The sequence below is a fragment of the Arvicanthis niloticus genome, chromosome 23, assembly GCF_011762505.2.
Source record: "Arvicanthis niloticus isolate mArvNil1 chromosome 23, mArvNil1.pat.X, whole genome shotgun sequence".
NCBI classification, from domain to species: domain Eukaryota; kingdom Metazoa; phylum Chordata; class Mammalia; order Rodentia; family Muridae; genus Arvicanthis; species Arvicanthis niloticus.
In genome coordinates, this window is record NC_133430.1 from 17,490,384 (window position 1) to 17,504,360 (window position 13,977).

The window sequence follows — 13,977 nt, forward strand, 5'->3', positions numbered from 1 at the left end:
ACCTGTGTTACATGACTGATAGCCACAAACCTCTCTGTGTGGGAGGGGCTGTAGCTATGTGAAAGGAGCCAGGGGTCCAGGAGCAAGGCTGAACTCCTACCGTCCCTGAGGGTCTCTGGGGTTCAAAGCCTGTTCGACCAGGTACCCAGCTGCCTCTCACAGGCCACTGCTCAACAGCAGTGTCAAGCCTCTTGTGGGCTTCAGCCCCCATGCCAATAAAAGGGATGTAGCTGAAATCTATGAAGCTACATGGAATGGTACCATAGATGACTGCTTACAACTCAGAGGTTGAGTAAAGATGTCTGTTCCCCAAACACAGGAAAAGTCAATTTTAAGAGAAAATGAATACTTTCAACTTTCTTCTTGATGTTTCTTTTCAGCTTTAGCAGTGACCTGACTTCCCTTAAAAATTTTCACTTTCCAAACGTGTTGTGGACAGATCCTGCTCTCTTCAAGTGCCCATCTCTTAGGACAGTGATGGCTTCCTAAGTTACAGTTGCTACATACAGCCCAAAGTGCACTAATTATCTCCATTTTTCATTAATTTCCTCCCATGACTTCTTGCTATCACTCTTACCTCGATCCAGTTGGTTACATTTCTAGTCATTTTATTCATTGTTTTCAGCCTATGGTGCGGTTGGTTTAGTGCAATGTGTTCAGTATTCAGATGCTGAGTTCTGACCCAAGATTCATCCCAAGATCAGGTTGCAGTCTGGACATGGGCATTGTATTGACATTGTAAATGTGCTATAAAGAATGCTCTCCACTAGCCTCTGATTGGATAAGAAAAGGCTAGAGCCTGTGACTGGGCGGGAGAGAGGAAGGCGCGACTTGAGATTGAGTAGGGAGGTCTCAGATAGGGACCACAAGAGAAGGAATAAAGTAGGGGAAGAAGGAGGTTGGCATAAGGCAGGATGGACCATGAGGATGGACCATGAGCATGTGGCCAAAAGAAAACTACCCTGAGTACACACATGGAGCAGAACAAACAAAGCAAGTCAGTTGGAAAGTAACACTGGGCCTGTGGCTGGAATGTAGGTTAGAATAGCTCAGATCCTGCTCAGTTTAGGCTTTCAGCTTGTTAATAGAAATACCAGGTTTCTGTGTCTTTTATTTGGGAGCTATGTGGGCTAGAGTGGGGCAGATCCCTCCACAAATTACATATATAAACCTGGCTTTATGATGTCTTTCCTTATACTATCTAATTGTGATACCACCTCTGAAAGGCTGCTAGTTTTTCAAAATTCCACTGGTTCTTACTTATCATCCTCTAATGGAAAGGCTATATACATCAGAGCAGTGCCTTACAACCCAGATGTACATTATATTTACTGAGGGAGGGGGAAGCTTTAGGAAAACCCCAAAGATCAGGCCACACTCGGGGCAAATTATTCAAGTATTTATCTTTTCTCCTCTTAAAGGTATTTCAAGAAGGGAATCCCATGATGCAATTGGGGTTGGAGACTCACCTGTGCACCTGTGTTACCACCAGCTCCTGAACTCCATTCATCCTGCTCCCCCATGTGACTCTGTCCCCTCCACCTTCCATAGCTTTTGTTTCTCACTTAGGCCCTTGGATCATTCATTTGAGCCAAGTTGTTGCCCAATTGCTGATCTCAAGCCCAAAGGCAGATGTACATTACTAGAGAAAGACACACAGTGAGAGTCAGGGTGCTAACTCCATTTGAGACCCCAGTGCTAGTCAGCAATTATCAAAGCTACTTCACTGTATCTATTGCTCCCAGTGGCTGTTTCAATGTGTTCCCAGTCCTCCCAAGTCCCTAACTCACCCCTTCTGTCCTTTCCTGTCACTCAGCACAGTGTTGGGTACGAAAGGTGACACTCATTCTTATTTCTAAGCTCGGTTACTTGTGCAACTCTTCTGCAGTTTTAAAATTATCTAGAAATAAGTAAAATATGCAGATCTGGGGATGTGAGGGGAAAGCTCAGTGGGTAAAGCATTTGTTGCACTAGCATGAGAGCATGAGCTCAGATTCCCAGAGCCTGGGTTCACATTTATGTTCCCAGTGTTCCTATGGCAAATGGGAAGCAGAGACAAGAAAATCCCTGGTAGCTCATGGGCCAGCGAGGCTGGCTATCCACCACAGTGACAAAGATACCCTGCTTCCAAGTAGGTAGAAAATGAGGACCAGGACATATAGGGGTCAGAGGACAATTTCAGGTGTTGGTCCTCATTTTCCACTTAGTTGCTGGCAGAAGACATCCAGGGATAGGGAGCCGGCACACTTATATAGAACACACTACCTCAGTAAGCCAGGCCACCAGCTTGCTTGTGAATACCAACTGATCTATCTATATATAGGGGTCAGAGGTCAATTTCAGGTCTCTCTCTCTCTCTCTCTCTCTCTCACACACACACACACTACACACACACTACACACACACTACACACACACATTACACACATACACTACACACACACCACACACACACACATACACTACACACATACAGTGAGTAACCTTTTAAAAACACTATCCCAATTATATCATTCTCCACTTTAAATCCCTTTCATGGATAGATTAATCTCATAAATATTAATAAGACCAGACATATACTTTGTGATTATGTCTTTGATTATACATCTCATAGCATGCCCTTCTTATGGTAATAAAGACTCCACTGGCCTCCTCTTGGTCTCTTGAGTGCAACAGGTTCTTTATCAGTCTCTGAACGTCATCCTTAAACTTTCTTCCCCTGTGAAATACTATGCTTTTGTAGTAACCACCCACCACATCAGTAGATTATACTTAAAAGACTTACTGAAGGTCAGGTGGTTATTCTTCCAGTGAGAATCCAGCCCGGGGGATGGGGTTCTTCAAAATTAAGTACCTCCATATTCAAAACATGGCTTGTTGGGCATGGTGGTACATGCCTTTGATCCCAGTATTTGGGAAGCAGAGGCAGGCAGATCTGTGGGAATTTAGACCAGCCTTGTCTATAGAGTGAGTTCCAGGACAGCTAGAGCTATATATAGTGAGACCCTGTCTCAACAACAACAAAAAATCCCCAAAACAAAATGAAAGAGAGAGCAGGAGAGAGAAGGGGGAGGAAGGGAGAGAGAGAGAGAGAGAGAGAGAGAGAGAGAGAGAGAGAGAGAGAGAAGAGAGAGAGAGAAGCCTGTGTGGTTGCTGCAGAAGGCAAAGCTATTGCCAGAGACTGCAATTGTGCATGGGGTTATTTGGGCAGTTTTGAAAGTGTCTGGCTGTGTCTACCCACTGGTCAACTGTCATAAGAACCTAGCTGCAAAAGAACTGAAAAAAGAAAAAAGTTTTTCCTGTTTGCCCAAGAAGAGGAAATGAGATTGACGCGCATTAGGGCAGTTTTTTTTTTTTTTTTTTTTTTTTTTTTTTTTTTTTTTTTTGAAAGTCCTAGTTAATCTTATGCATCTCTAAAGATTCTGAATTAACATAAAAAAAAATCAAACTTCCATACAACAGCCTTCCAGCAACTCTAACCTAAACAGGTATTCCCAATGCATCCTGTACAGCACACTGATTTCTATTTATGGTGTGAGCATAATGAAAAGCTTGAAATTTCTTAATGTATGTGATTACTTACAATTTATTTCCATTCTTAAACCGTAATCTCTATAAGGAACAGGATGGCATCTGTTTTGTGTACAATATGTCCTTGACACCTACCACAGTAATGGGCACATAACAGCAGTGAAAGTTGTTGCATGAACCAATGAACAACGGCACACATCCCTTGCTTGGCTCCACATAACACATATGTAGTTACAATGTAGCAAAACAGGCATCGGGGGCAGGTTCACCCAGGGAGCTGTGGCAGCGATCTAATGGGGGCTCCTAAATGGCTCCACTCTCTCTTTGATGGTACTTTGACAAAAAAATCTGCCAACTATGGAGTCTTGTCTATTTTTTTTAATGGCCCATGAACTAAGGATAAGTTTTTTATTTTTATTTTTGGATGATTGAAAAGGCATTAAAACAATAATATATTATGGCATGTGAAACTCAAATTCCAATATCCATTAAGACATCTTAGGGGAACACAACCCCTAAGATGTCTTTCTGGTTTTTATTGACTGCTTTCCAACAGAATTGAGCAGTTATAAATGAGAGTTATGGCTCACAAAGCCTTGAATTTGCTATCTGGCCTCTAACAGGAAGATAGCTTGCTCGTTCCTCATCTAATCCATGTGCAACTTAGAAGATCATTTTTGTGCTGTTTATGCTCAACTCTCTTCTCTTCTCATCATCACCTCTTTCTGCTACAGAAATTAAGCTGTCAGTGCTACACTTGCAGTGGATTCTTTCCCTGTGAGTCCTCTCTCCCCTTCAGCCTCATGGGATACAAGTTATAAGAAAGTGACTTTGCTGTTCTAGCTAGCGCATGGGACTTCTGTACTAAATAATATCTGCAGTTCCGTGTAACATTTAAGAGTCCTCATTGTCTTACGGACATGGTTCTTCTCATTCTCAGTTTGACTGGGCTTAGAACCACCTAGAAGACACATTTGTGGGTGTTCCTTTAATGGCATCTCCAGGGAGGCTTAACAGGGAAGATCCGCTCTAGCTGGGTGTCGAAACCCTTCTGCGGGGCTCCTAGATTTAATACCTAGGAGAGTGCTGAGTACCATGGTTTAGCTCTGTCTGCTTCTGATTACAGATACAATGTGACCAAGTGGTCTTCTGATCCTGCCACTATGCCTCCTCTCTCCATGATAGCTTTATTCTCAAAATGTGAGCCCCCCTCCACCATGCCCAGGTCTTTCTTTTTTTCTCATTTTGATGTTTTCAAGATAGGGTTTCTCTGTGTAGCCCTGGCTGTCCTAGAACTCACTATATAGATAAGGCTGGCCTTGAATTTGCAGAGGTCTGCCTGCCTCTGCCTGCTGAGTGCTGGGATTAAAGACCAGTGCCACCACCCCTGGCAACTCCTGTTCTTTAAGTTGCTCTGTCAGGTGATTTTTTACAAGAAGGAAAATAAAGATAAATTACCTCTCCTATACAGCTGTTTCCCTTACACTTCATGTAGCCTACCAATTAGCCCACCTGTATTTGATCTCCTCTAGACCTAGGCCCACAGTTACCTCTGTGGGAAATGTCTCCAGTGGTATTTTTGTCTTACTTGTCCTTTAAATTGGCTATCCAGATTTTCTCCTTGCCCTAAAAGCCTTGAGAATAATCGTTGCCATCTGTGCGAGTCTCTAATACTTGATACTGCTCCACAGTTTTGTTTAAATTCTTTGGAGTTTCCTGTGCCTGTATACCCGCTGTCCATTTCTCCAGTTCCATTAATAGCTGTTCAGGAGCAGAAATTGTATCTTATTTTATGATTCTCTACACTCTGAGTTTTTTAAACATGAAAAATTAGGATGAGGATGTAGATTAATTGGTAGAATGCTTGCCTAGCATTCAGAAAGCTTGGAGTTCAATCTCCAACACGTCATAAACATGGCATGATGGTGGCACATGCTCCTAATTCCAGCACTGGGAGGTGGTGGCAGACAGACCAGGGGGTCAAGGCTAGACTAAGCTACAAAAAGAAAAAAGAAAAGAAAAGAAGGAAAGAAGGAAGGAAGGAAAAGAAAAAAAGATAAATAGTTTTTATTCCAAATTTTTCACCCCGAGCCAGAACCTTGACTTTTTGTGTGTAGGAACTACCTGTATTTAATTTGTAAACGTAATTTATTTTTGCCTTGTGTGAGTGATGCGTGCCCTTAAAGCTTGTGTGGAGGTCGGAGGGCAACTTGTTAGTTCTCTTTCACTGTATGGGAATTGTGTCGGTTGTCCACGTTTGGCTGCAAGCATTTTTACCGATAGAACCACCTTGCGGCCCCTACCTGAATTTAAACACAAAATCCATTTAATTTATTTAGTGCTAACTACAGCGAATGATATCATTCGAGGACATGGCATCTTCCATACAGTCATACATTTGTGGATCGTTGCCTAAGACCCTCAGACGCCCGCGCGCGCGCGCAAACACGTGGGTGACAAGTGCTTCCCTCCAGGACCCTCCTTTGTCCACGGTGATTGGCGGACCAAACAGTCCAATCGTCTTTCCCCGCCTCTTTCTGCAGTAGCCAATCAGAGGTCGGGAGCGCCTCCTGACTACTAGACACTGTTTACTAACAGATCGAAGCTGGGGAATAAGGGGTGTGACCATTCTGGGGAGGTCAGGGGAGGGAAGGTCTTGCCTGCGCGTGCGCACCAAAGCGAGTAGGTGGGGCCGAATCATTGGTCTTGCCAATGGGAGCGTTCGCGCTCCTCCCTCTCCTGCCTCCCCGCCAAGCAACAACAATTCGAGCAGCAGGGCGGGGCGACTCGTGAAACGTCAGGACCGGCCGCCCAATGGGAACGGGCGCTGGCAGACGCGCGCGCGCTGCGCCCAATGGCGCTGGTGGCTCAGGGCTGTCTCCTGGGCTGGCTGTGGGCGGAGCGGCCTGGCGGAGGAGGTGGAGGCGCAGGGCGCGGGGTTGCGCCGTACTAGCGGTGCCCGCTGAGGGGAGGAGGCGGAGGAGCTGCGCGGCCAGAGCGGGAAAGAGACTCGCCTCAGTGTCGGAGTTGTGGCGCTGCGGCAGCTCGGCTCCTGGAGCTGTGAAGACACGGGGCGTCTGCTGTCCCATCAGGTTCCCATCTGAGCGACCCGCGCGATCGGAAAGAGGGTGAAGATGGAGGGGGAGGGCAGCGGCGGCAGCGGCGGCGGCGGCGGCGGCGGCGGCGCGGGCACCAGCGGGGACAGCGGCCACGGCGGCGAGCAGCTCCTTACTGTCAAGCACGAGCTGCGGACCGGTGAGCGACCCCGCCCTCTGCCGGCCGGGCCAGCCGCGGAGGCGCGCTTGAGAGCCGGCATGGGCGCGCGCACAGGCCAAGAGGGGCGCGGGCTGGGGGGGACGGACCCGGGGCGGGGCATCGCGGGCAGGGAGTAGTCCGGGGGTCCTGGGAGGCTCTGGGGCAAGGAGAGGAAAAGTTTGCTTCTGCTGGGACCCCAGTTTCGGGCCCGGCCTGAGAAGATGCCTTCATGGCCCCTTTTCTGCATAGGTGACATATCTGTCACTACACGCTGTCTTGAGGGAAAGGTGCTCTTTGCCTCAGGGGGTGAGCTGTGTGGAGCTGTGTGTGATGGAGCTTGAACTCACTTTACCCTGCACCTCTGCCCGGGGTGGTCCAGGTTGTGAGGGGAGGGAGTGTGTGTGTGTGTGTGTGTGTGTGTGTGTGTGTGTGTGTGTGTATACCATCCCTAAGGGACAGCGATCCTGCGACCGATATACTTGAGGGTTATTAGTCCCCGGTTAGTCTCTGGTGAAGTAAAGAGGCTTCGCGGGCCTCTGGAATTGAGTCCTTCCTCTCAGAGTTATCTTGAAGTACTATTCTCTTTATTTATTTGTTTATTTATTTATTTGCCAGCGTCTTTTGGGAAGCAGCCTCAGTAGATGTAAAGTTCTAGGTGAAAGGCTTCATTCACTAGGCGACTTCAGCGCTTACATCCCCTGTGTCGGAGATCAGTAAAGCTGTGTGTGCTAAGCTTTTTACTTTTGCCTTTTCATTGTGTAATTCTGGGGTTTATTTTGGAAAATTCTTATCTGTATCAGTTGGTACAGTTTGGGACTCCCCCGGCCCCATGTTGTCAGGTCTCCCCCTTACACACTATCATTTTTGAACGGAGAATGTGTTATAATGGCTCGATTGTTATTAGTGTCAGTGGTTTTAAGATTTTTTGACACTTAAGTCTATGGCACATTGTCTTAAATAGACCCAAATGGTAAGTTGTAGGTTTCAGGTAGAAACCGTATCCACCTTGCTGCTGTTGGGGACATACTGAAACAGGTTGGTAAAGTTAGCCACAGTCCGTAGTTCTTTAGTTTTTGTTATTTCCAATGAGCTTGCTCATTAGCATTTGAGGTGCCCGTCTTATGACTTAGTATAAGATGCTAAATTCATGCCTTCTCAGTTTATCTATCAGTTTACGCACTGCAGTTTTGATGGTTCTGACTCTAGAATGCAATCCTGACCCAGTTGTTCCATAGTATTTTTGAGTCTCTCACATAACCAGTGTAGATTCCCTTGGTTGAGATTTTAACTCCAAATTTAATCAACAACTGATGTTTTCAACAGGATTTAAAGCCATTTTCTCAGTATACATGTATCTAGTATTAATACCCAGTTTACAGCAGGTGCAGTGTCACATGTTTTCTAGAGTGAGGATTTTGGTTCCCCCCCACCCCTGTCTTACATAATGATTTCTTGCTGTAAGTGTGTGGAATCATACAGTGCAACAACTGCTCCTTGAAGTCTTATATGCTCAGCCATTGATCATGATGCAGCAAGCAGTCTTTTGCTAAAGGACCAAGGGGCAACCTGTTTGTTAGTAGTCAACCAACTGCTCAGTTTCTGGATTTTGCAAACAATGCTAATTCTGTAGAAAACAATGAGCACTGTTTTATTTCCCTTTCTCAACTAACTGTGTGAATCATCAAGTTTGCGTTTAGAAATTCTTCTGATGGATGACGAGACTGTACTGAACTCACTAGTAATGTCAAAGGACGGGAACGGTCATTTAAATGTATTGCTAAGCATGTGAACAACTAGTCAGATGTAATGGTCAAAAACACTGTTAAAATAAAGCTTGAAAGAGTCACCAGCCAGCTGGGCTCCTCTTAGCACAGGGTGTTCCAATAGGAGCTAGGGCAGTGTGATCTGATGTGCTCACTTCTCAGGTTAGTAGTTAGTGATTGTATTGTATGCCATAGAACAAATGATAATTGTTAGTTGTTATTAGAAGTTCAGCCGCAGCAAACAGACCACTCCAGACCACACGGTTCCAAGGGGGGGGGGGGAGATTTATTCAGGAGATAGGGCAAAGGTGGGGGGAAGAAGATGGAAGAAGAAGAGAGGAAGAAGAGAAGTAGAGGCCAGCCATGACCATGTGGAGAGAGAGGAAGAGCGGGGAGGGGACAGAGAGGTAAGAGGGGAAGAGATTAAGAGTAAGATCTTAAGAGATTAAGAGAGAGAGGAGGGGGCAAGCAGCCCCTTTTATAGTGGGCCAGGCCTACCTGGCTGTTGCCAGATAACTGTGGGGAGGAGCATACCTGGGCGTTGCCAGATAACTGTGGAAGTGGAGTTTAGACAGAATACTAATAATAATGGGATTAGAAACCCAGTATAAGGGCATGGAAATGGCTCCATTATGTAGACTGAATAGTATGGCAAACCTGGTCGTGGAGTTGGAAGACATGATGATGAATACCAGCTCTGCCACTTAGCTAGCTGTTTAGACTTGGGAAATCACTGCATTCTTTCAGGCTTACTCCTTTCATCTGTAAAATGTAGGAATTGAATGAGATACTACTGGGAAAATGTTATTCGGGTTACTTGGCCCATAGTAGGAAATGTTGATTGAATGAAAATCTAAAATGCTATTCCAAAATCAGATCTTACTGTAAAATGTATGAATTAATCTACTTGGAAAACAACTAAGTCATTGGGTGGTTAGCAGTTATCATATGTGTCTTTGCCTTCTAAAGCAGAGTGTAAACTCCTTGTAATCCTTGCTGCTATTGAATAGCTTGTATGTATCTTGCCCATCATAACACATGGTACTATAATAATTCATTTACCTGGGGTTGAAAAGACAGCTCTTTGGAATAGAGTACTTGCCATAAAAGTGTGAAGACCTGAGTTTGAATCCTTTGGACCCACACAAAAGCTGGCTATAGTAGTGTGTATCTATAATCCTAGTACTTGTATGGCACCGTGAGAGTTGGAGACAGAAGGGTCTCTGGAAGCTTGTAGACCAGCTAGCTTGGTATACACAGTGCTGAAGAACAAAAGAACCCTGTCTTAAACAAAATGGAAGGTAAGAATGGATGTAGTGGCATGTGTGTGCCCATACACACACACACACACACACACACACACACACACACACACAGAGAAACACACACACCTATCTGTGTCAGATAGTAAGGTCCTTGAGTGCAGAAACTTTTTTCTTTTTTGTCTATTTGTAGCCGGTAGCATGTGGTAGATTTTCAAATATTTGTTGAGTGATTTCAATTTTGGATGAAAAATAAGGGCAAGGTTTGCAGATGTCAGGTCTTGATAAATTGATGGCAGCAACTATAAAAGCTGAAGAATGCAGAATTTAAGATTAAGCAAATCAATTAAACATAAATTCTTGAGCATTGTCTGCTTTCTGGTGTTAAAGATACCAAAGAAAATATTCTGTGTCCAGCTGTAGAGGAAGAGATTATAAAAACCAGTAATCAGGATGTATTATTTCTTAAGTATAATAATAGAAACAAAATGTATAAAGGCAACAAAAGAAATATTAAAACCATTAGCCTTTAAATAGTCAAATGTAACTGTTGAACATGAATGGAAAAATGGAGATTATTTTACTCACTCGTTTATTCAACAAATATTTTGTCACCTCTTATGTACCTCATGAGTGCTGTTTTACATGCTGTGGTTAATAACGTGGCTTCTCCACTGGAAAGGCAGGTCTGAAGAATCACTAGCACCAGACACTTACATTGCCTTTGCTGTGTCTTAAATCTCTTCTAGTCTGTGTGTCAAGTTTTTTCATTGCTGTCCAGGTTCCTCCCAGGAGGTAGAAAATGGACAGGATTAAAGTTCTACATTTTATGGCTTCTGCTATTGAAAGATACCATCCTTTTGTCAGTTTCAGTTAAATTCTGAGAGAATTCATTGGCTTTCTTGGCTTAGTTTTCCTAAGGTGTCTGCTTTTGGCTCATTCAATAAAGACTAGGTGATAGGATTGTTTCCTTCTAACATGTCAACAACTACAGCAAAACCATGGATAGAGATAATCTAAACTCTTAGAAGATGAAGGGTTGCTGGGGGGATAATTCATTTGATTCCATCTTTGGGAAACTGCCTAACTTAAGGGAGAGGATTGCAAAAGGTTGTCTATTGTATAGTAACAATGGAAACTCTAATGGCTTATGGAATGTGACTTCTGTTTGTTAGGGATGTGTGAGTTGCTTAGTTGGTGGTTCTGACTCAGATCCTCAAGAGCAGGAATTCTTTTAGGCCCTGCCCCTAGATGAAGAGCTAAGAAATTAATGATTGTTCAGGGAGGGAGAATCAGTCTTCCCCAGGCATGAGCCTCCTTATCTAATACCAGTGGTTAACCCTAAAATCATTTACATATGAACAACACTAAATGGACTCCACAGGTTGCATTTTATAGCTTTATTTGTATATATGCAGCAACAGTAATTAGAGAAAAGGGGGTCTCAAATTTGAGAGGGAACAAGGAAGAGGTATGGGAAAGGTGGAGAGGGAAAAGATGTGAATACAGCGTACATATGTGAAGTTTATGTAATTATGTAAAATTATGAAATGACATTTTAAAAATAAATTTCAAAGCTCCCCAAATAATTAAGATGTTAGCCAGAACTACAGCTGAACTTATCTGGGCTTGTTTGCTCAGTCATATTTATTTGGCAGGCTGTATCAGTTCCTTTCTGTGTGGATCTTTTCATAAAGGTGCTTGAGTGTTGGAAGGACACAGAAGTGGGCTTTTCCCCAAACGAGTGATCCAAGAGAACACGGTGGAAGCTGCATGTTGCTTTTGTTAAATAGCTTTGTCTAAGGCATTCAATTTACATACTATACAATCCTCTTTAAGTATACAATAAATTGTAGCATAGTTACAGAGATAAATTATGCTACAATTTATTGTATTTGTGCCATGCATTTTTGTAGACAAACTTTTTCACAGATCTGTTTTCATTTTTTGTGGCTATTTACCAATAATAAAATTGTTGGATTTTATGGAGCCAAAGTTTTCAAACTGAGAACTTTTTCCAGCACTGGTGTGTGAGGGATTTTCACCACAGCCTAACCAGTGTTTGTTATAATCTATTATGCTTTTAGCCACACTAGAATAAGTGAAATAGTATCTTTTAGTATGGCTTTGACTGTATTTCTCTACTGATGTTGTATATGCTTTTAAGCACCTAGTCTACTTATGTATCTTTGTAGAAATGCTTACTTCTATCCTTGGCCTATTTTGCAGCTGGTTTCTTTCTTTCCTCCCTCAACCCCCTATTTTGAGACAACAGTCTCAACAATGTAAACCTGTGTAACCAGGAGTTCTGTTTTATTATTGAAAATGCTTTATTTTAGATACACATCTCTTATCAGATACAAGGTTGCAAATACTAATTTTTTCATGAATTGAATAGGCTTTTTATTTTGGGGGGATGGTGTTCTGAGAAGCATGAAAGGCTTTAATTTAGATTAAAAACTAGTTTGTTCGTCCCACTGTTTTTTGTTCTGCCTTAGACATGCCTTCATTTTCTTCTAAGAGTATTATGCTTTTTAGCTGTTACAACTAGGTTTTGAATTTGAATTGTTAGATAGTGTATGAGGTAGTGATCCAGATTCACATTTTATATGTAGATATTCAGTTGTCGTCCTTGTGCCATTTTTGAACAGCCTGCCCTTTCCCTATCTTGGCACCTTTGAAAAAAATTAATTAATCATAGATATATAGATTCATTTTAGAGTCTTAGTTCTGTTTCATTGGCCTGTATGTCTTTCTTTAGCTAGTACCATAAAACTGCAAGTTACAAGCTTAGTTTTGAAGTTAGAAAGTATAAATCTTCTAACTTTATTTTTCCCAAGATTGTCTTGGTTATTCTTGGTCCCTTCATTTTTCCATATGAATTTAGTATGTCTTGTCCATTTCTTCACAGAAGCTGTTTGAGTGATGTTCTGATATAGATTGCATTGAGTTCACAGATGAGTTTGAAAATGTTGCTGTCTTTGCCTTGTTAAGTCTGAGCCATGGACATGGGATGTCCTTCTACTTGTGTGGCTCTTCTTTCATTTGTTTGACAATACTTTGTTGTTTCTAGAGTATAAGTCCATCCTTTTGTTATTCCTAAGTATTTAATTTTTGATGCATAATAATAGAATTATAGTGAAATCATTTTCTTTTAATTTTGGAATGTTGTGTCTAGAGATATATTGTGTCTTATAAACTTGTTGATTTTGAGCTAGTTTATTAGTTCTAATAGTACTTTAGTGTACGTCTTAGTATTTTTATTCACTAGACTGTATAGTGATTATCTTAATATCCATATATATGTATATTGTGTGTGTGTGTGTGTGTGTGAGAGAGAGAGAGAAAGAGAGAGAGAGAGAGACAGTTTGTTTTACTTCTTCCTAATACGAATGCTTTTTGTGTCATTTTCTTGTCTAATTGCCCTGGCTATCGATGTTAACTAACTATTCAGACATCCTTGTCTAGTGTTGTATCTAGCAGGAAAGCTTTAATCATCCATCACTAATTATAGGGTAGGCTGTGGATTTTCTATGGATGTCTCGTAGAAATTGAGAAAGTTTCCTTCTGTTCTTAGTTTGGGAATTTTTAAATTGTAAAAGGGTGCTGGACTTTGTCAGATGCTCTTTCTTCATCATGAGATGATGAGGTTGTAGTTTTGTTTTATTGATGAGGTTTATTACATTGATTGATTATTGTGTGTTAGGATGGCCTCATACTCTGGTAAACCCTGTTTGATCATGATCCTTTTTACACGCTGCTGGAGTCAATTTACTGGTATTTTGCTGGGGACTTTGTGTTTATTGTTCACTAAAGGTATCTGCTTTCTTATTCTGTGATGCTGCTCAAAAAAATCTTGATTTTTTTTTTTTTTTTGTCACCAACTATAGAGTTTCCCTGTAGAGTTTGATTACTGATATTCTTATTTGGAGTATTAAGTAAAGATTTAACAGAGGTCAGAGGATAGGCTGTAGTTTTGAATCTGCTTCTAGTTAACTTTCTGTATGACCTGGAGTATATTATTTGCCTTTCTGAGCCTAAATTTTCTTATTTGCAAAGCAAAATGTTGCACTGGATGACATACATACTACCTAGAACTAAGCTGTTGTTTTATAGTATTTCTGTGTAATATACAAAAGCCAGGAATTGTTATTTGCTTTAAAAGTT

At 42.3% G+C, this 13,977-nt stretch overlaps 1 protein-coding gene across 2 annotated transcripts in view; it reads left to right on the plus strand.

The window, feature by feature from the left end:
- The first annotated feature begins 6,646 nt into the window (after positions 1-6,646).
- Positions 6,647-13,977, plus strand: part of Rps6ka5 (ribosomal protein S6 kinase A5) — a 164,016-nt gene continuing 156,685 nt past the window's right edge. The window contains exon 1 of one of the 2 annotated variants that reach the window (XM_076921407.1): positions 6,647-6,785. In XM_076921407.1, coding sequence (XP_076777522.1) covers positions 6,665-6,785 — 121 coding nt within the window. In that variant the 5' untranslated portion in view covers positions 6,647-6,664. The remainder of the gene's footprint in view (positions 6,786-13,977) is intronic. The other variant, XM_076921408.1, reaches the window with a different exon arrangement.